Consider the following 21675-nt stretch of genomic DNA (forward strand, 5'->3'; position numbering starts at 1 on the left):
TTTCACCTAATACACTCAACACGCCGTTGCTTTCTCTCCATGACATTTTTTCTCCAAGAATCTCCAGTTTTTAGTTCTCTTCTCCATAAAAAGTACAATCTTTCTACTCCTAATCAGTTAATTAGTGCTATAATGTTGATTTTGAGCATAAACTTGGTTGTTGGATCGATTTTTAGGGATTTCTCAATAAAAAAGTTTCGGATTTGAGTTGATTTAGGGTTATTTTTTTTCGATTTTGATATGAAAGTTATGCCTAATGGTGATATTATTCAGCCTAAACAAAACCCTTGTGCTTGATTTGTGTTTAATCGGTCGAATTTATCCTATTTGAAACCCCATCGCCGAACCTGTTCGTCCGCCACGACATGGTGATATTTAACCACGGCGTCTATTTCTGTTTCACATCTAATTTGATGTTTTGGTTTGGGTTGTTTGTGTTATTGTTTGTGCAAAAAATGAGAGGAATGATGCAAGGAAACCCACGTGAACCTCAAGAATTTCCATGGTACAACTTCCCTACGGTTGTTGAGCCCACGGTTTTGGTCAAATGGAGGAACAAATTAGCTTCGATGGAGGTTAGGGAGGTCAATGTGCCAAATCCTTAGGATTGGGATTGATTGCAAGAGGTAGGACTTGTGGAAGCACTTGACCCATTTTTTATTAAAGAGTTTGTTGGGGATGGAGTTAGGATCACATACATGGGATGGAGACGATTATTCATAATTCAAGAACCGATCTATAAGGAATTATGTGTGGAATTACTCAACATATTTAGGTCTAGAAAAAGGGACGAAATCCATGATACAGGAAAATTTACTTTTTGCTTGGGAGGAGAAAGGAGAGAGTGTAGTATGGCAGAGCTAACATGACGATTGGATCTTTAAGACCAATCTGAGGTTATGACAAAGGGGTTCATCATATTTCTTAATCATTTCCACAAAACTTTTCCAGATGGTATCAATGATGCAAATTGGTGGAGCACTATTGCAAACGGGACATATATCATGGGAACGGCTCAAGAGGGTGACATCCGGTCACCTATCCATCAAATTATCCACCGCCTCATTACCTTCTCCATCAACCAAAGAAAGGAAGGGGATAAAGTTTCAAGCCTTGATGTGTTTTTCCTATGGAGCATTATTACACCAGATGTCTTTTGCAATCTCCCGCATTGTATGACTGATTTTTTAGCATCTCGGGCAGGAAAGGATAACAAAGGAGCACTACTCATTGGAGGAATGCTCATCATGAAATTATCCCGATCATATGGTGTTTTTGAGCTATGGGAGGCTAGATTTTTAACCTTGTAGAATACCAGCCCTTTTATATGACTTCTATTTAAGAGGGCACACATAATACATGACAATGGGGGTGGTAACTACTCGATACCTCAAGATAATCCAGTGGATGCTCCGGAGGTGAGGTGAGTTAGGAGGAGGCTAGATGATATGATGGAGGACCCACAGGTTATACTTAAGGAATACAATCTACCCATGGATGCCTACAATGTCGTGATGAGGAGGTATCAGGATAATCTGGGGCGGGTATGAACTATATGGGGATGCACATAAATCTTATGGTGCAAAATATGGCAATCGATCGACCTGATGGGTACCCTACTTCATACACTTACATCCTGAATTGGGACGAGCTGTGGGCAGAGAGTCGAGGAGGTGCCGGTGGCAGTGGAGCTGGAGAAGGAAACGATAAGGAGTGATTATCCTTAATTTTGATTTTGTTTTCTGTTTTGTGTGGTTTGTTTCAAGACAATTTTTTTTGTTTGGTTGTGTTAGGACTTAAAGTAAGTTAGGATTTAAGTAATTTTAATTTGTGTGATTCTTTTCCTTTTTTATTACTTGTTTGTTTTTGGATTTCACAAAAACATAGTGAGATGATGAGAGGATGTGATGAATGATTTCCGAGAGACGAGACAAAAACTTAAGTGAGGGGTGAAATTCGCGACTTAAAAGAAAAAAGATTTTGAGTGGAGATGATGATTTATTAATCATTATAATTGGAAGAGAGAGTTTACAGTAGAATAGAGTGGTATACCACTTTGGTATTATGTTTTCTTGGCCAAAATCGTGTTGGATAGAAGTCGTTTTAGTCTGGAAAAGCTACAACCACGGTGTGGTCACATTATACCACAATGTGGTCATGAAGAAACTAGTGATCAGATTCCAGTTACAAAAGACCACGACGTGGTGATGCTCAACTTCACCATTTTTGGTTGCTTGTTTCGCACTATTTGAAGTCCATATTTCTTGGTTCATTGAAGCTCATTCTAATAGCAGTCGAAAGTACAGTTTTCCAACTGTTTCATGAGATTTCAACCACACAAGATTCAAGTTCAACCTCGCCACTTCTATCCCAGTGATGTCTGTTCCAATTTATCTCTTTACTTTTATGTTCTTTCATTTTTAAAGCATGCATTAAGGACATTTCATGAATTAAGTGTGGGGTAGGGGTTGAACATAGGAATAACAAGCATACTTAAATATATATATATATATATATATATATATATATATATATGTATAATATGAAAAATGACTAGGATAAAGTTTTTAGAGAGACTTGAAATAATGGTCTAAAATTGAATCTAGTTAAAAAAATATTGTTGTATTGTTGTGTTGAGACCTAAGTTGCTAGTGTTGTGTGGGACGATCTGATGCGAGCATCGATGTTTATTTGAGCCAACATATGCTCTAGTGTATTTGTGGCTTCCCTATCCTAGTGAAATTATGGGACAAAAACATGAACTTGCTTAGTTTGAGGTACATAATATGTTTAGCATCGTGTACCATAAATGTATCCAGGAGAAGTAGTCATTGCACTTTAGACTAATACCTCTAACCAATAAGGGTTGAAGATTAAGTTCCCTTGCATCGTGTACCATAAATTGTGGTCTTGATGTAATGGACGAGCTTAATATGGATTGTTCTATGTGATGTTGGTGGCTAGGGTTTTGATGTGATGATATGATGATAAAATCAGCTTTACTTGGGGACAAGTTAAAGTCAAGTTTGGGGTATTTTGATCTGTGCATATTTAGTCATATATTTCATGCATTATCGTAATAATTTTTGCTACATTTATGATCATTATAGAACAAAAGGTGCTTAATTTATTTAAAATATGTTTAGCAGTGAAGACATGCTCGGGATTAAAAGGAAGCTATTGTGGAGCTGGAGGAGGGAAAATTGGATCGAGTCAACTGAAGTCAAAGAAGCCTTGAAACTGGAGTACCACGACATAGTGATCACTAATCACATTGTGTTGAATGGAAACTTATCGATCATAGAGTTACTTGGCGGATACATAATTTTAATGATCGCCGCACCATGGTGCCTAATTGCCATGACGTGGTAGTCTAATTTTGGGTTTTATAAATAGATTCATTTCTCTCTCAACCCTAACTTATGCTTGAAGCTATTGTCGACTTTTGAAGACCGGAGACTTCCTTTGGAGGCTTTGGAGTGCAAAATTCGATTGAGAGCTTAATTTTGAAGAGATCTAAAGGCAACATTACTCTTAATCACTTAATTACTTTGTTTTGATCATGCTTAGCAAGGTGGATTTCGTTTTTATGTGTTTGTTTCTAGTATTTATTGGCTAAAAACCCTAACTTGTTTTTAGAGTAGATGATCTTGCATACTATGTGTTGATTACGTGGATTTAGATTCTTACTAGTTGCTTATTTATTATGCTTGCTTATTAAAGAATCTTTTTATGTTAATGACAACTTATTTTTTGTTTATTGTTGAGTTTAATTGAGATTGTATTATGTATCTATCTTAATTGGCTTGAATCTTATGATATATGAAGAGCAATCATGTATTGAATTGATGTTTATAACCGTTTATGTCAATCAAAATTACAAGTCTTGCATAATTTGAATTACTAGTTTGCTTGTTTAATTGTCTAATTGATCATTGAATGATTGAACTTGTGTAACTATTCAATTAGTCTATTGATCATAATTCTAATCAATCTAATCGGTATACAACAAAATAATAATTGATTGCACTTTCCACGAAATCAACCATAGGAGCAAGCGAATTGAATCTAAGCGAAAGTCTCTTTAAATTCTTGATTAAAAATCGTTTCTTTGTTTCTTCTTTAGTTTTAAATTGTTTCTTTGCCAAATTGTTTCTCTGATAAGTAGTGTTTAAGTTTCTAGACTTGCAAAAATAGAAAGAAAAAAAAAACCCTATTTTATTAATCATTAAAATTAGTTAGCATTTAGTAGTTATCTTAACTGTTATTATCATTCAATGTGTCTGATACCCTACTTACCTTAACTATCTTGCTATTCGATTAGATACACTGTGTATTACGTATTAGTTAGTCTAGATTAGTTGGTTTATTACTTAGTGCATAAAATACGTATCAATTTTGGTGTGTTTGATTGTCCCACTCTTGTCCATATCTTTGTAGTCATTTAGAAAGGGTCTTTAGGGGTTAAGAACACCCTAATGGAGGTTTTGATCGGACCCAAATTGAGCAAAAGGAAAGGTTCAATCGATGATCAAAAATTTTGTAACTGTCAGTTTTCACGACGTGAGCATTTCCTTGTCACGTTGTGAGGTCGAGTCCTTAAACAAATGAATTTGCGAATGTTTTCTTAGTCACGACGTGAGCAAACCCTTTGTCACGTCGTGATGACATGGACTTGACTGGTCAAACCCTAACGGTTGTTTGATGTCACGACATGAAGAAGGAACTGATCGGGCCTGAATCGCGAAGGAGCTGGAGCTCACAACATGACACCACCTTGGTCACAACGTGAGGTTCGTCTGGACAGAACCAAATTGATTTTTATGAGTTGTTTATGATCATTTCTTTGTGTATTCTTTTAGGGGCGTTAGAGTATTCATAGCTTCAGAAAACTTGGACTAGAGGTGAGTCATTTCTTAAGTGGTTTAAGCACTGGTTTGGAAGGAATGAATGCACCTATATTTGTGTTCTTGCCTATTGATGTTATGTGGAGTTGGTAAGGGTAAAATATAACCCTGCCCCGAAGGGGTCCGCCCATGTTGATCGCGGCACGTGGGACTGATTTTCTTTCCACGAGTCGCCGCTGCCGTTGCTCTACACCTAATTAACGCCTCTATATCCCGTAAGAACGAACCTCCTCACCCAATTAAAACCTGCCCATAAAACGTCCCTTTCCCTTAAATACACTACCAACACCGATTCTTATCACATCCACAACAATGGCGACCAAAACCCTACTCCTCCTAATCCTAACCCTGCTCGCAGTCGTCTCCTCAACCACCGCACTCTCCGACGACCCAACACCCACGGTCTACGATATCCTCGACAAATATGGCCTCCCCACTGGCCTTCTGCCCGATTCCGTCAAGTCTTACTCTTTCTCCCCCGACGATGGAAGCTTCGTTGTCGAACTACAGAAACCTTGCTATATCCAGTTCGATTACCTTGTGTACTATGACAGTAAGATCACTGGGAAGCTCAACGTCGGATCAATTACTGATTTGGATGGGATCCAAGTGAAAAGGTTGTTTTTCTGGTTCGATGTTGATGAAATTAGGGTTGACTTGCCAAGTTCTGATAATATCTACTTCACTGTTGGGTTTATTAATAAGAAACTTGACATCGATCAGTTTGAGACGGTCCACTCTTGTACAGATAACGCCCTTGTTGCTTGCGCTCAATCATCCAATCCTATCTCTCAGGTATTGTTTACTAGCTTCTTAGTTACATCAGAACATGATTACTATTTTACTTTTTTGTGTTTGAGATCCAGTGTTGTTGTAAATCAACTCCATTATTCATTGTAGTGAGCAAATCTATCCCTATATTTATAGGGATCGATACTTTCCTAAAAGAACATACAGTTCTTGAATGCAAAAATACACCTTGTTTCACACTTCGAAGGTTTGTTTGATGATCTAATTGTTCCGATGTGGATACATGTCTGGTTTACCTAACACACAGCACAGGGGCAAAGTTTTCTGTTTGGGTAGCTCATAAGATCATTCATTCTGTTGTTGAAAAGTTCGTTGTCTATGTTACAATTTACTAACCAAGGTCGCTATACAGGGGCAAAGTTGTCACTGATCTTGATGATTGCGTAACGAGCACTAATATTGTGTCTATATTCTTGTTTTGCAGCTTCCTATCACTGTTGATGAGGTTGAAATGCTGATCACGGAGTAGATACAAGACCTTTAAAGGTTTGATGATAATAAGAGGCATATTTGTATCCTGTCTTTTTGAACGTCAGAAGCCACTAGGCTGTGCCAATGGTTGAGCCTCGTTGAGCCTCTTGTATGAGTAAAATGGTGTTAAAAGTTTGGGAATGTGTTCTAACTTCTAAGAAGTGTATAATATTGTGTTAGATATCATATCGTATTAGTTTTCCACTATGTCATATTATATGTACCCTTGTATTAGCCACTCATGAATAATATAGTGTTGTGGTTTACCTATTTTCTTTATGTTGCAAATGATGCGTGATTCAAAATTAGAGTAGATGTATACATTGCTGATGATATTGATTTCTGGGGACAAGTGTCACATCTAAGCTGCAAAGGACCCAAGACAAGCCATATTACGCAAGGAGCGTTTTGATAACACACAGCTTGACAAGGTTTAAACGATTACAAAGTGACGTCTCTTTAACTTGTGAGATTTATTCTGCTAAACACGTTTACTATTTTGGGTAACAAATCATTAAATAAGTCCAATTAGTTGGCAATGATGAAGTAATAATAATACTATTGCTTTCAAATTATTTGGTTCAACACTTGTGTGTGGTACTTGATAGAATATTTAATAAAGTTACTTTGCTTTTTTGTTTGGTTAACGGATACATGTGGTACTTGATATAATATTTAAAAAGGTAACTGATTTTAGTCACTTATAAAAATAAAACGTTTAGTGTATATGCTTTGATGATACATTCATGAGTAGAAATAGAAGGGACTTGACCCTATATAGACGACCTTACACGGGATAGAAACAAAATTGAAAACAAAATGACACATTCTAGAGATTACAAGGGAAACTAAGAGATATATTTAGAATTATCTAAGTGTTGGGTGGTTTTAGCCCTTATGATCGGGTGAAGACCTTTGTGCCTTAACACCCTCCCATACTTGATTATGTGACGTCCTCATCGCGACTAAACTTCGGTCGTAACTCATGTTCAAATGCCGAAGAAGTCTTCATTGTATCTTCCTCCTATGTCTTCATTATTTTTGGTCTTGTAATGTCTTCTCTTGGTCTTCCTTTTTGAGTTGGCATCATCCCACAATTAGTGATATCTCTTGTTGGTTGTGGCGATTTGTTCCAATATTCTCTTAGGTATTGTAGGAACGAGATTCAAGCCTTACATTCTTTTTCATCAACTCAACCACCCGCATTTTGTTACCATCAATGATTACTAAGGAACAACTCTTCGGGATTGGGAAGGTATTGGCTTCATGGAAAAAAAAAAGGCATTCCCGATATGATCTTGAAGTCATCCACGTGTACTAGTGAATGTACATTTGTCTTGGTGGTACCGATGATTCAACTTGATTTTTATTTCACTACCTCAATAGTGTTGTAACTTGGTGTGTAGTGAATGCCCAATCTTTTGGCTTAACATCCAAAAAGTTATATGAAGCCATTATGTGAATCAATACTCGGTTTATCATATCATTGATCATAAGGTTGGAAAACAATAGCCTTGGGTCTTATTTTTCCTTTTTGGGAATGACCTTAGTCAAAGCTCCAAGGTATTGCATAGTATCGATGTGCACTTGTTCTTCTTCCTCATATTCATCCTTCATTTTCTATACCAAGGTACTCATGGCCAATGTTTTAAAAACCAGTATTTTAGTTGAACCGGTATAGTAATCGGTTTCCGGTTCGATCGCCGGTTCAACTGGTTTCTATAATTTTCATTTTTTTTTCCTATTTTTCCTACACAAATAGACATCCACATGTTTAAACATTAAAAATACATGTAAATACAAGTTGGAATTATATCCAAATACACTAATAAACATAATTTTACATAAATCAACGTATATCAAAAAGAAAATAAAGTATAATACGGAAACAAAATATAATTTCAAATGAATACAATCATATTAAAAAACTTCATAACATTACCATGTATTTTTATTGAAAGAAATCTAAATAGGTATAAAAAAACACCAAAGTTTATTATGCAAAATGATGAATTTTTATGTATTTTTATTTAATTTAACCGGTTCAACCGGGCTTTTGTAAAAACCAGTCGGTTCATTCCGGTTTAGAAATAGACATAAAACCGGTGCTAGTTAAACTGCTTCATTCTCTAGTTCTCGGTCCAACCGGTTCGACCGACCGGTTCAAACTGGTTTTTAAAACACTACTCATGACTTTCTTTTGGACAATGTTGTGTCCAATGCACCTTGTCGCATATGAAACATATATTGATGACTTTGACTTGATTTGGTTCAAAAATACTGAATCCAATGATCTTACCATATATGAATCATGGTTTCGACGATTTTGATGATCTTAATCTGTATATCTCTCGTCATGGAGATGTGGTTCCGTTGTTTCTTTCTTCCATATGATGTTTGTTTTCTTGTGTTATTGAACATAGCCGATTTAAGGACTTTAAACCCTAGGAAAGATGCACAATAGATTTTACTTGATGTTATTGCTTTGGATTGTTGATCACTTAAATATCCTCCATTCCCGGCATTGCATCTAGCTCCCATGCATTTTAAGGAGCTCGTCATAACAAACTTTGCATATCGATGAGTTCTTGCTTGATGCTCCTCATTTCGTGGACCTCATTTCCAATGTTGTTTATTATGGACTTAGTGGTTGCAACGATTTCATAATTCTCTTGGGTGGGTAGCTCGATTGTTGCTTTCGTCCCTCATGTAAGCCTTGAGTCCATCTGCAAAAAGCTCAAATTGGGAAATGTAAGGCTCCATTGCTTCAATGGATATACCTATATGAGGTAGTGATTTGCTTCTAACTTGGACCGTTTGAACTTGTCTCTTGGTGGGGATTGTTCTCGCCCACATACATGTTCATCTTGTACCTTGCTCTACCTATCATCGTGCTACATTTTCCTTTAAAGTTTAAATTTTGAACAAGGCTCTTACACCACTTGTGACGGGGTCCATTTCTCGTGCGCGTGACACTCAATAATCTTGTTATCAAATAGTCGAGTAAGCCTTAAAATGAGAGTTAGAAGAGGTCTGAAGCACTTGCAATTAATATTGGGACCAAGAATGCTAAGAGATGATTCTTATACATAGAGAGTGCTTAATAACTCTATTTCTCCAAAAAAGATGAAGTGAGTACAAATGAAAGGGACTTGGCCTTGCATGGAATAAAATAGACATCAAAACAAAAGGACACCTTCTAGAGATTACAAAGGAAACTAAGAGAAACATCTAGGATTATCTAAGTATTAGGTTGGCTTAGCTCCTTGAATCGTACCAATAATTTTGGGCCATAACATTAAGGTCTGCTTTGAGGCCTAGTTTTGCACATATCTGTTGCATGTCCATGTTTAAGTTCATCATTAATCCATAATTCCATACATTAAGAGGACCTCTTCCATTTTTATTATTTATTCCCATGTATAATCTTATAGTTCTATTATTAGTTCCATGTATACATAAGATCTCTGTTACCTTAGGTTCCTCGTAGCTTCATTTACTTGATTTATGTGGTTGATCAAATTGGACAGAGTTGGTCACGGTCTAAGCGCCATAACAGTAAGATTGAAAGATCAAGTGCGTGACATTAGACTACATTTTGTTAAAGGTTTGACTTAAAAGGCCTACATCTATTATCATTACAAACTTCTACCTAAACCAAATTGACAATAATATAACTTTTTTTTATCATGGTTTTAAATGTCACCTGTCACTTGTCAGAATTTACATAGATGACAATCACGAGACTAGAAAGTCAAAAATCTGTAATCAACACAAAGTTCATTTCATAAATATGCTACCAATATCTGAAAAGGGCAAAACAGTCTCAAAATGAGTTCAAAGTTTCTTGCTTTCTCACCATTTGTACAAGACCTAACTTATCTCTGAGTTTGCCAATTACCACCATGCCCTACTACATCACAAGGCATCTTTGTGTTCTTATTTGCAGCCGTTGAATCAACTGCTATCACAAACAGAAAACACGTTTCTTCATGCTTGAAGCACTTGACAATGCACAATGTGGCTCTTGAGACTATTTCTACCCGATAAACTTGACCAAATATTCGTGAGCAATGTTTTCATCTGACCTTTTCCAGCAATATTCTCCCAAAGGTAAGGATTACTCTCCACTTGCTTATCAGGGCTCAAAATATCAACCAAACTAATACTCATATTATTTCTAATAATACACAACTTCCCATTCAATGAAACAAGAGCTGCAGCCTCCAAAGCTCGCGAACTCCCTAAATGAACCTTACTATCAATAAACCTTTTCCAAGAATTCGTATCCTCTTCATAAACCCTAATCTTACACCCATCGCGACAATCCAAAGCATAAAGCTTTCCATTCATGGAAATACTAGGGTTCCGCCAACCACCAATCATCCCGTTCGTGACAGACTCCCATGTATTAGACTCCGGGGTATACGCTTCACTCAAAACCTCCCGGTGGGCCCCGATCCCCTTCAAGAACCACTTCCCGTTATGAACCACCCCTATAAAAGGCACCATAGCAGTGCTCATATCCGATATAAAATTCCATCTGTGTTTATTCGGATCATAAACTTCTGCTGACCTAAGCGTCCTATGAATCCCCTCACATTCACCACCCGCTACATAAAGACAGTTGTTTATCACACAAGCTCCAAAAAACTGTCTTTTTCTAAGCATATCGGGAGCTCTATGCCATTTATTTGTTCTTGCACTATAGAAAACAACACGTCTCATGGAACCCTTAATCGGGTCTTTACCACCAAAGAGATAAAGATGACACCCGCTAAGAACCGCACAACCGAACCCGAGGGCCGACCCGTATTCCACCGGGACAGGTGGCAGGGGCTGCCATAGTTGGTAGGTGGGGTCAAATGCATGCCAAGAAATACGCCCATCACGATCTCTTTTGAACACATACACCCATTCTTCTGCCATTCCTAAGCTTTTTCTAAGGGAATAGAAGTAGTTACCTGAGAGGAGTCTGAACCATCTTTTGCAGACTAATCGGAGCTTGTTGTGTTCGGCTCGTGGGACCCGGATTAGGCACGCGATGGCTAGGTCGTCTGGGAGACCAGGGAGGAGAGGGGGTTGGACCCTGGTTCTTTCCCTGCGACTGTTTTTGGATTTGTGTGCTCGTGGGTTGATGTCGGGTTGGATGCAGAGTTTTGATCCGGGGACAAATTTTCTGGCACCTGCTACTGTTTTTAAGCCTGCATCGACTCTACAGTAGCATGAAACGGACTCCACCTGAATCATTTCTCGATGTTAGTAACCAAATTAATTCGGCAGATTTAATAAACAACATCAAGAATAGAGCCTAATCGATGATTTATGAAAAAGACCTAAAGTCTGATGTCTTCGCTGACAAGCATGTAGCGATGGCAACAGAAACAACAAAACTGAAGCTTTTACATTCGAACTAGGCTGATAGATCGTACACATAGCTCACAGAAACAGACATTAGGTAGAGAGAGCGGAGATAGGTATGCTCAAGAAATCCAAAAACAAATTACATTTGATATAAGCTTTTTATCCCCAAATTCTGATGAAAACAAAATCCCCCACACAATTGAGTTAAAAGAGACAAAAACCCACATCGTGAGTAATGACTAATGTCAAGATTTCTTGAAAATTCTCTTCGATTTCATCAGGATATCTATAAATACAGCTCACGAACCAAATGATTCTGTAAAGAGAGAAATCACACGACCTATTTTACATGTAATGCCAACAATTCCTGAAAAAATGTTCATTTCATCTGGGTGTCGTCACCTAAATCCTCGCGAGAGACAGAAGCTGTAAGCAAGAAGAAGTCAAAGAAGAAGCGGGACTCACCAGTGGAGCTTGAAGTCGAAAACCCCTTTGTTGAACATTGGGAGACCGTTCGGGTTCAGATAATTGAGCCATCCAACTCACAATTGCAGTAATTTCATGCGATTAAATAATTTTTCTTCGGATACGAACACGCAAATCAAATAAGTAAAGATGTCGGAGTAGTACGTATCTTAGATCAAGAGAAAAGGGCGAGACCAGCAATCTAGAAATCTGATCCCAGGATTACAATATTCGAGAAAGAAATATGATAAACCCGAAACCTTTTCAGTAATTGTATATAAAAAATGCGAAGAGAGAACTGAGAAGAGAGTGTGTTGGTGCTTCAACTTCAAACTTGACAGATTTGAAGCAAAGATTGAAAAACGCGAGAGGAGTAGACTATTTTGATGAACTGGGAAATCCTAGCTGGACCCGTGTTTGATTTGTTGTTAATGATGTTAGGTTATAGAACATTCAATTCAATGAATTCGAATTTATTAATCAAGAAATGAAGAAAACAATAAAGAATAGAAATTGTAGTGATGAGTTGATGGATTGTAGACTTCTAAAGTAAAAAAATTCAACTTGGTTGGTCAACTAATGTTAAAGTTCTAATAAATCCTTGTTTTTTTACCAAAAATAAATTGCATATAGTATTCGGTGATTCCATATAGTGACATATAGTGATAACTAATCCATGTAGTTAATATTTCCATAATTAAATAACAAATGTCATGATTTGGGGGATGGTGAAAAGGTTATATAGTCTGTAACGGTTCTACTTTTAAATCAGTTATAGTTTGGTTAAAAAACGGAAGTTATATTTTTAAATAACTTTTGTAAACTTTTAAATTATATTTATCTATTTATATATTGCAATTATAATTTCACTTATTATTTTGGTAGTAAGCCATATTGAACTTTAACTTTAAAAAATGCTTTTATAATTAAATAATAAAGCCAACATTGTTGTAGTGATTAGGTCAGACCTCAAAATGTGAATGATTGTGTAAATATGTTTTGAACTTTTTATTACATTTCGCATTTTAAGGGTTTTTTTTATTATTCTGACTTTTTGCCAATTATTGTGACTTATTTCATTAAATTACTCAATACTAAAAGGTTGACGACTTTGTGTGATTAATTTAGCCTGCATAGTTTATAATTCTATGAGATAATCACCTAATTAATTTATGCATATATTTGATTTTACACATTAAACAAGATTATCTTGGCTTGTCATAATTTTCTTATTTTACTCCTTAAAATATAATGGTGATGAACAACTATAATTATGAATTTATAATTTTTTTCATCAATCTAATTAACTGGTCAATTGCAATATGAGCTTATGAATTGGGTAATTAAATTTAATGCATGCTAAATTCATTTTGACATGTTCATGTTGTTAATACTCTTCTTTGCATTATAATGGTGTACATGTGTTAAAAGTATGTGTTGGTTCAAACTTGACATGTCCCGATATTGAAAGGGTTAAATATAAAATAGTTTCAGATTGTTTTTTATATTTATTTTGTGGTCTGGGTTGTTTGTGACATTATTACAAAGTTATGGGTTGCAGTGCATATTTGTGATATTGATCTGGGTTGACGTGCGGGTTTGAAGGATCCGTTTACCCGAAGTATATATTCTGGGTTGCAACTTGATTTGGATTCATTTGAGCACAAGTGTTTTAGATCATTCTCAGTTTTCTCTCGTTTTTTCTCCTTTCGTTGTGTTGAGTTAGGGTTTGTATACTCGCTTCTGAGTTCTTTAGTTTTACTTAATTTTCATAGTAGATTAGGTTTGAGTGATTATATTGAGCGTAGATTAGGGTTTATGTAGTGAAGATTTCTTGTGTAAGTACCTAGAAACCATCTGTCTATTTGTCCTAAATTGATATAATAGATGATAATGTTGGGAATATTTGTTTCTATGTTGTTTCACATGGTATCAGAGCTTTAAGGCTCCGATTTTGTGCTCCGACGTTCATCTGTGATCTGACGTTCGTCTAGGTCGAAAGGTACTTCTTGTTTTCTTTTGTTGTTTGGTTAGATCCTTGTAGGTCTTCACAGTTTGGTTAGTCTTGAAGTTTCTGTTGAAATCTCAGATTGATTTGGCCTATCTGTGAACATCTAGGGCTCTTCCATTTCCGATCTAGGGTTTTCCTTTTGGAATTTCTCCTAAATTGAAAACGTTGTCTTGTTTATTGTTTTTTTCTTAAGATCCTGGTCCTACGAGTTCTTGTGTGATCTTGCAGGTTTGTTTTCAAGTGGAGATCCTTGAGTGACAAATCGTCGTCAAGTGGAGATCCTTAATTGATGAATCAAGTATGGATTCGTTCTTCGATCGGTCAATCCTGTTCTCTAAAATAAATCTTTTGTTAACGGATTTCATTACCGTTAACACTTGTAGAGAATGGAGTAACATGAGTCGATATGTGTTGGTTCTCCGGCTTATTGCTCTATGAGCGTTTTTTGTTCCCTTCTACCCTTTTTCTAGTTGTAGTTGTGGGAGATCCTGGTCGTCTTGAGTACACAAGTTATTATTTGTTGGTATTTGATATCTATGGTTATTTTTTGACTCTGTGATTCTTGTATTGGGCCCCAACATACCGTGGTGACCATCTGGACGCATAAGGATCACAGTAGCCTGTGTTCTTTTTTATTGTTTTTTTCTTGCACTATGAGTGACTCTACATCTCCTCCTGAGTCTGGTAGTGGTTCTAAGGTTGATCCTGTAAACTACGTTGATCCTTTGTACATACACCCATCTGATAATACTGTTACTATAATTGTAGATTTCAAATTAACTAGGATCAAAAAATTTCGTGTATGGCGTAGCTATATGATTAGAAGTCTTAAGGCTATAAATAAATTAGGGTTTGTAGATGGGAGTGTAAAAAAGGACTCTACTGATGAACTTAAATCTTTCAAATGGGAACGTGCTAATGATGTAGTGTGTTCTTGGAACCTTGGGTCATTGTTTGAATCAATTTACTCTGGTCACGCATATGTAGATATCTGGAACGAGCTTTTTCAAATTTATAACAAAGCTTATGGGTCTTTTATTTTTAATGTACATCAACGTATTAATTCATTTAATCAAGATGGGTCTTCTTTGTCTGAGTATTTTAATAAACTTGATACTCTTTGGAAAGAATTTGATGGTCTTACTAATCTTGTTGAGTGTACTTATGAAGTTGCTACTAAATATAATGATAATTCAAAACTTATGAAGTTAATGTAGTTTTTAACTGGTCTTGATGACTCTATTAACCAAGTAAAGAGTCATATTCTTCTGATGGATCCTCTTCCAAATGTTAAAATTGCCTTCTTAATTGTTTCTAGAGAGGAATCTCATCAGAAGAATGGGGCTCTGTCATCTACTTCTAGTGTGTCTAAAACTCAATCCTCTGCTTTTAATAGTAGGTTTAATGATAAAAGAAGTCAAAATTCTAATTCTAATAGGGGAAGGAATCAAAATTTACAATGTAAGAACTGTGGTCTTAAGGGACACCTTATTGAAAGGTGTTATAAGTTGTTTGGTTATCCAAATAACTTTAAACCTAGGAATTTATTTAATGATAATCAAAAAAATCAAAATAAATCTTTTTTCTGTGAATTCTTCATATGTTCCTTGTAGTAGTTCTTCTTCTTCTAGTACTACTTTTGATGTCTCTGGAAGTGATGGAACTCATTATCTTACAAGTGAACAGTATAACAAACTCTTGAGTCTTATCAATGAAAAGTCTTCTACTTCTGAAGATACTTCTGTCAGTGCCAATATGGCATGTATCCTCTCTTTAGGTCTTATCACTCTACCATTGACCATCAAAAGTGGATTGTTAACTCAGGTGCAAATCAACATATGAGTTCATCCAAGTCACTTCTACATGACACTGCTGATGTTTATAAACTACATCTTCTTGTAAATCATCCAAATGGTTCTTTTGCTAAAATTGACAAAATTGGAAACTTACAATTTTCTGAAAACTTAACACTCTTTGATGTCTTTGTTGTTCCTGATTTTAATGTAAACCTTCTTTCTGTACACAAGTTGTGCAAAGAAACAAATTGTGAATTTGTTTTTAATGAGCATAGTTGTAAAATACATGATTTACAGTCAAAGAAGGTGGTAGAGTGGTAGAGAGTCTGGAGGATTGTATTATCTTGATGCTTTTCACTAAGGTATTAGTTCTTGTAATTTTGCTAAATGTTGTGTTTCTAAAGTTACATGGCATAATAGGTTAGGTCATCCTACTTAACAAGCTTTAAATTCTTTAAAAGATAATCTTAATTTTGATAATACTTCTCTTCCTCCTTGTGATGTCTGTCATAAGGCTAAGCAAACACGTGAGTCCTTTCCTCTTAGTTTTCATAGTTTATCCAAACATGGAGAATTGATTCATCTAGATGTCTGGGGTCCCTATAAAGTGTCTACTAGAGAAGGCTATAGGTTTTTCTTGACTATTGTGGATAATTTCACAAGGGCTACTTGGGTTTATCTTTTGAAAAGTAAAGATAAGGTTTATAATTGTTTTACTTCTTTTTTTTAGCATTTTGTTAAATCAGTTTGATTCTAAAATTAAAATAGTTTGTTCTGATAATGGAACTGAATTTTCAAATCTTATAATGAAATATTTTTTTGAAATTAATGGTATTTTTCATCAAACATCATGCGTTTATACACCACATCAAAATAGGATGGTGGAAAGGAAACACAAACATATTCTTAATGTTGCCAAATCTTTACTTTTTCAGTCTAGTCTCCCTATAAAGTATTGGGGAGAGGCTGTTCCAACTTTAGTTTTTTGATAAACAGAATGTCAACTTCTAATCTAAAAGGTTTATCTCCTTATGAACTTGTTTTTTAAGAAAATACCTGTTTTTGAACACTTAAGAGTGTTTGGTAGCTTGTGTTTTGCTACAAAACTTAATAATCATAATAAATATTTTGAACGAGCTGAAAAATGTGTTTTGTTAGGTTATTCTTCTGAGGAAAAGGGTTATAAATTGTGAAGTCTTGATACAAATTCTATTTTTGTTTCCAGGGATATGAAGTTCTATGAGCCAGTTTTTCATTTTAAACTGAAGTCAATAGCTATTGAAAACCAATTTGATTTTACTAATTTAGTAGACCCTTTTTCCTATGATGATCTAAATGGTTCTGATTATATGAATGATTTGATTGATGTAAATGACTTGAGTGTTAACCATCAGATGGATGGTTCTAATGCACCTCAGAATCTGAATGAGGCTATTTTTGATACTACACTAGTTGATAACCAGACCAACGAGGCATCTGAACCTTCATCTGATAGGACTATGCCAAGTCCTTCATATATAACTGAGGAAAGTAGTCATTTAGACTCATTGCCTTCTCTAGGACAGGCAGTAGGGGCGTCTAGATCTAGAAGAGAGTCCCGTATGCCTGTGAAATTCAATGATTATATTGTTGAAGGGAGGCATAGATATGGTATTGAACGTACTCTTAATTACTCTGTTCTTAGTGTTGAAAATAAGTGTTTTTGTTCTAAACCTAATAAAACTACTGAACCAAAGAATTCTGAAGAAGCCTCTACAAATCCAAATTTGATTGAGGCAGTGAATAATGAAATGGAAGCCTTGTACCGTAGTCATACATGGGATATTGTAGATCTTCCAAAAAAAGACAACCAATAGGTTGTAAATGGGTATATAGAATTAAGTACAAACCTAATGGATAAGTAGAAAGATACAAGGCTTGTCTTGTAGCTAAAGGCTACAATCAGAGATAAGGGGTTGATTATCAAGAAACCTTTTCTCCTGTAGCAAAGATTGTTACAGTTTGTGTTGTTATTGCTTTGTCTATTAACAAAGCATGACATTTATATCAACTTGATATTAATAATGCTTTCCTTTATGGAGACTTGACTGAGGATGTGTAACGACGTAAATTTTCAAACCAAAATTTTCATTTTTCAAACACAATAAACCCCAGTTTAATATTCTCAAATCATAAGTATCTCAAATGTCAACAATTCACACATATGAAATCAAATCCCAGAATCATATAACAAGCTCTCGTTAGTGTGTACAATCATGTCGACACCTTCCTGCGATCCTGATAAGAACCTGAAACGCATAACACGGTAAGAGCGAAGCTTAGTGAGTTCCCCAAAATACCACACACGGCTCGTTAGCCACTCAAGGCTATAACTCAATAAGATCCTCCGGTTAATGTGTCTCGGTGGAGACCCTCTTGTCCCACAGCTCGGGTGGACCCTCTGGTCCTAACTCAGAAGCTCAGAATAATACACAACACAAATCACAAAGACATAATGCAGGATATCACAGTACTCAAATAAACACATAAGACCCTCCAGTCACACACAACTCATATTACCACTCTAGGCATGTATAGTGAAAAGACTCACCTCGAAGCAAGCAAGCAGTTATCCCCATACTTGAATCTCGAACTAGCCACCGCCTAACACATAGGGTAAATATCTCTAATCAACACTAGAATTCTCAACTCTAAATAAACCAAAGGTTAATCTTTTTTTCTCTACTCGGGAAGTGGGTAAAAGACCATTGTACCCTTCCATGGTCTCCATTACTCAGGTATGTCCAAACCCTAAAGTCAACAAAAGTCAAACTCAAGTCAACAGTCCATGTTTGACCTGACTCGTCGAGTGCACTCATGCAACTCGCCGAGTCCCCCTTGCTTCCTCAGAAGTCTCATGAAAGCTCGACTCAGCTCGTCGAGTTGACCCCAACTCGCCGATTTATCGCATGATCAAGTTCATCGGGACAAACCCTAACCGACTCGTCGAGTCGTCTCATTGACTTGGAGAGTTCATGCAAACTCAATCCTCATTCAGACGATTCTAAGCAGATCTACAACCCCACACTCCAGATCTATCCTCTTAAGGCTCGAATAGCATGTAAAGCTGCAAGCTTTACGTTCATGCATGGCATATAGGGATCGTAATGCCAAAACATGCTCCAACAAGGGCTAGATGCTCAAGAGCTTGCTTCCATCTCAATAAAGCTCGAGTCTCAAGACTCACAAGGCCACTCATAGTCCAGATCTGAGGTTCCAACCTCAAACCATACACAAATCACTCCATGACACAAGATAAATGGAAGAAAGCCCTAAAAGTTCTCTAAAACAATATCTCATAAGGAAATGATCAAGCTAGCATCTTTTTACTTCCAATTGTAACAAAAATCTAAGGAGTCTCTGGATCCAAAAGCCTTCTCTTTATCTAAGCCAATATGTTCTCCAAATACCCTCTTAAAGTTACACAAGAACACCCAAATTAGCCACACACTCTCTCTCTCTCTCTCAATGGATGGAACTGATCTAAGGTTTCTCACAGGGCTCTCTGGAGATAAGGGAGGCGGAAATGAGGGCTTAAGGCCCTTTAAATAGGACACAAACCCGGAAAATTAGGGTTTCCCTGCCTGTAACGCCCGTAGATCCGGGCTAGTTAATTTAGAGATAATAGGGGTCGAAAACGACTTTGACAAAAGATTATTTAGAATAAATAATCCTAACCAAGTTTTAGAATATGTCGCAAGGGTTCCGTACATACAAAGAACGCCGAAATCTGAGTTATAACGAAGAAGTTATGACCCGTCGAAGTTTAGCGACGGAACCGGCACGACACCGCGAATACGTAAATAGTGAATTTATGATAGAGCAACTTTTAGCCTTAGTAATCTAAATGAAAGTCGTAGAATATGTTAACCTGAGAACTTCCATAAAAAGAATGCCCAAAGTTGACTTCGTATGAGGAAGTTGTGATTTTTCGAAGTTTTGGCTTAGCGGTGTACAACCCGAAGTTCGAGTATTAGATCGAGCGGTTTTTAGCCGACACAACCTAAATGAGAATCGAAGATCTCGTTATTAGTAGCATAACAATAAAAAGATAGACGAAAATGGACATCTGATGAAGAAGTTATGAGATTTTAATGGACCAATCTTATCCCGGTTATAAATTTCAAGCAAAACTGCCCCAAGACTGCAACAACTGGCAACACTAGAAGAGTTCTAGCTATAGGACAAGATGAGGCAGCCGCCGATCCCACCATTGCCATAGGTACATTCCTCCTCGACAGCCCTTATACCTGCAATCCTTTTTTATTATAGTGCTGAAAGAAAATCTGTTAGCCATTCGTTCAAACAACTTTTAATCATAGTCCTCAATTAGTAATCGAAGCATTTAACGTCGAGATAGCTAACGGTGAGAAAGAGAGCATTGGCGATAAACTTAGTTCCCAGCCTATATGATCAACGAGAAACAGGAAGTTAAAGACCTTGAGAGCATCCCCGAAGTCTGCAATTTTCCTGATGTCTTTTCCAAAGAGCTCCCGGGAATTCCTCCCGAACGCCAAGTAGAGTTTTGCATCGACCCAATTCCCGGAGCAAACCCTGTAGCCAAATCTCCGTATCGATAGGCTCCAACAGAAATGCAGAAGTTACCCTGTCAGCTACGAGTTCACGAGAATGATGTTTCCAAGACAACATTCAGGATTCGAAATGGTCACTACGAGATCGTAGTGATGCCCTTTGGTCTAACCACTTTCCTTGGTCACATGGTAAGTAAGGAAGGCATACACGTGGACCCGTCCAAAATCTAGGCGATAGAGAATTAGTCGGCATCGAATACACCCACAGAAATCCGTCAATTCTTGGGTCTCGCTGACTGCTATCGCAGATTCATCCAGAATCGCCTAACCCCTAATCATTCTGACACAGAAAGGTGTACCCTTTTGTTGGAAATTGTATCCTGTTGAAAGTCTTACCCCTGGAAAGGCATGATACGCTTTGGAAAGCGTGTAAAACTTAAACCGAAGAACGTAGGACCTTTCGAAATCCTCGTTAGGATCGATCCCATAGCTTACAAACTCTGACTACCTTCAAAACTTAGCAGCATCCATTCGGTATTCCACGCCTCCATTCTTAAGTAGTGCCTATCCGATGAAACCCTAGTAATCCCTTTGATGGGACCGAAATCAACGAAAGTCTAAGCCGCATGAAAGAACCAATCGAAATCATAGATTGAGAGATTAAAACGTATGAAACAAAGTCGTATCCCAATAGCGAAGGTTCGCTGGAATGCCATGCTAGGACCCGAATTCACTTGAGAGCGCGAAAATCCGACAAAGTAGAAGTATCCGTATTTCTTTCCGAATCCATGAATTGTATCTAAAGTTTGAATTTCGGGATGAAATTCCCTCTAACGGGGGGATAATGTGACAACCCGAAAATTTTTCCGTCACGATAACCCGTTCCCGTCAGCGAAACCCGTCTATCTTTCAATTTTTCAGCTAACATTTTGGGTTAGGTCATTTAATTTGAGATTTTTATAATGACCTCGTGAGTGTCCAAACCCATTAGAAACTCATGAAAACATCCCAAATTATTACTTAGAAAATTTTTAGTTTCGACCATATCGGGTTACGACAACTTAATCGGGTGCGACCAAAAGCCTCGTTTAACATCAGTATCGGGTAGAATTCCACCGTGTCTCAAACTCAACCCATATATAAAGTTGAGTGAGCCTCATTTGAAGCCTTTTCACTCTCTCTCTCTCTACTCTCTCTCCTCAAATCCAAGATTTTGATCCAAAATCATCCAATTCAAGCCTCAAATCGATAAGGTAACTACCCTAACTCATAGATTAGCA

At 36.8% G+C, this 21675-nt stretch overlaps 2 protein-coding genes across 2 annotated transcripts; one reads left to right on the forward strand and one right to left on the reverse strand.

The window, feature by feature from the left end:
* The first annotated feature begins 5123 nt into the window (after positions 1-5123).
* On the forward strand, positions 5124-6458 carry LOC145088001 (transmembrane protein, putative (Protein of unknown function, DUF538)). Its single transcript, XM_079026175.1, has 2 exons — positions 5124-5702; positions 6142-6458. Exons 1-2 carry the CDS (start codon positions 5220-5222, stop codon positions 6184-6186), a joined length of 528 nt encoding a protein of 175 aa, XP_078882301.1. The 5' UTR covers positions 5124-5219; the 3' UTR covers positions 6187-6458.
* Positions 6459-9951: 3493 nt separating this feature from the next.
* Positions 9952-12442, reverse strand: LOC145088002 (F-box/kelch-repeat protein At1g55270-like). The gene is made up of 2 exons (XM_079026177.1): positions 12018-12442; positions 9952-11429 (listed from the first exon to the last, which is right to left on the reverse strand). The coding sequence occupies exons 1-2, from the start codon at positions 12087-12089 to the stop codon at positions 10179-10181; spliced, it is 1323 nt and encodes a 440-aa protein (XP_078882303.1). The 5' UTR covers positions 12090-12442; the 3' UTR covers positions 9952-10178.
* Between the last annotated feature and the right edge of the window lie 9233 nt (positions 12443-21675).

This window comes from Lactuca serriola, chromosome 2 (assembly GCF_051521515.1).
Source record: "Lactuca serriola cultivar US96UC23 chromosome 2, Lser_US96UC23_V15, whole genome shotgun sequence".
NCBI classification, from domain to species: Eukaryota; Viridiplantae; Streptophyta; class Magnoliopsida; order Asterales; family Asteraceae; genus Lactuca; species Lactuca serriola.

Coding starts and splice junctions, on each gene's coding strand:
- LOC145088001 (XM_079026175.1), top strand. CDS start 5,220: ATGGCGACCAAAACCCTACTCCTCCTAATCCTAACCCTGCTCGCAGTC. Junction 5,703..6,141: donor CATCCAATCCTATCTCTCAG/GTATTGTTTACT, acceptor CTTGTTTTGCAG/CTTCCTATCACTGTTGATGA.
- LOC145088002 (XM_079026177.1), bottom strand. CDS start 12,089: ATGGCTCAATTATCTGAACCCGAACGGTCTCCCAATGTTCAACAAAGG. Junction 11,430..12,017: donor TTCGACTTCAAGCTCCACTG/GTGAGTCCCGCT, acceptor GAAATGATTCAG/GTGGAGTCCGTTTCATGCTA.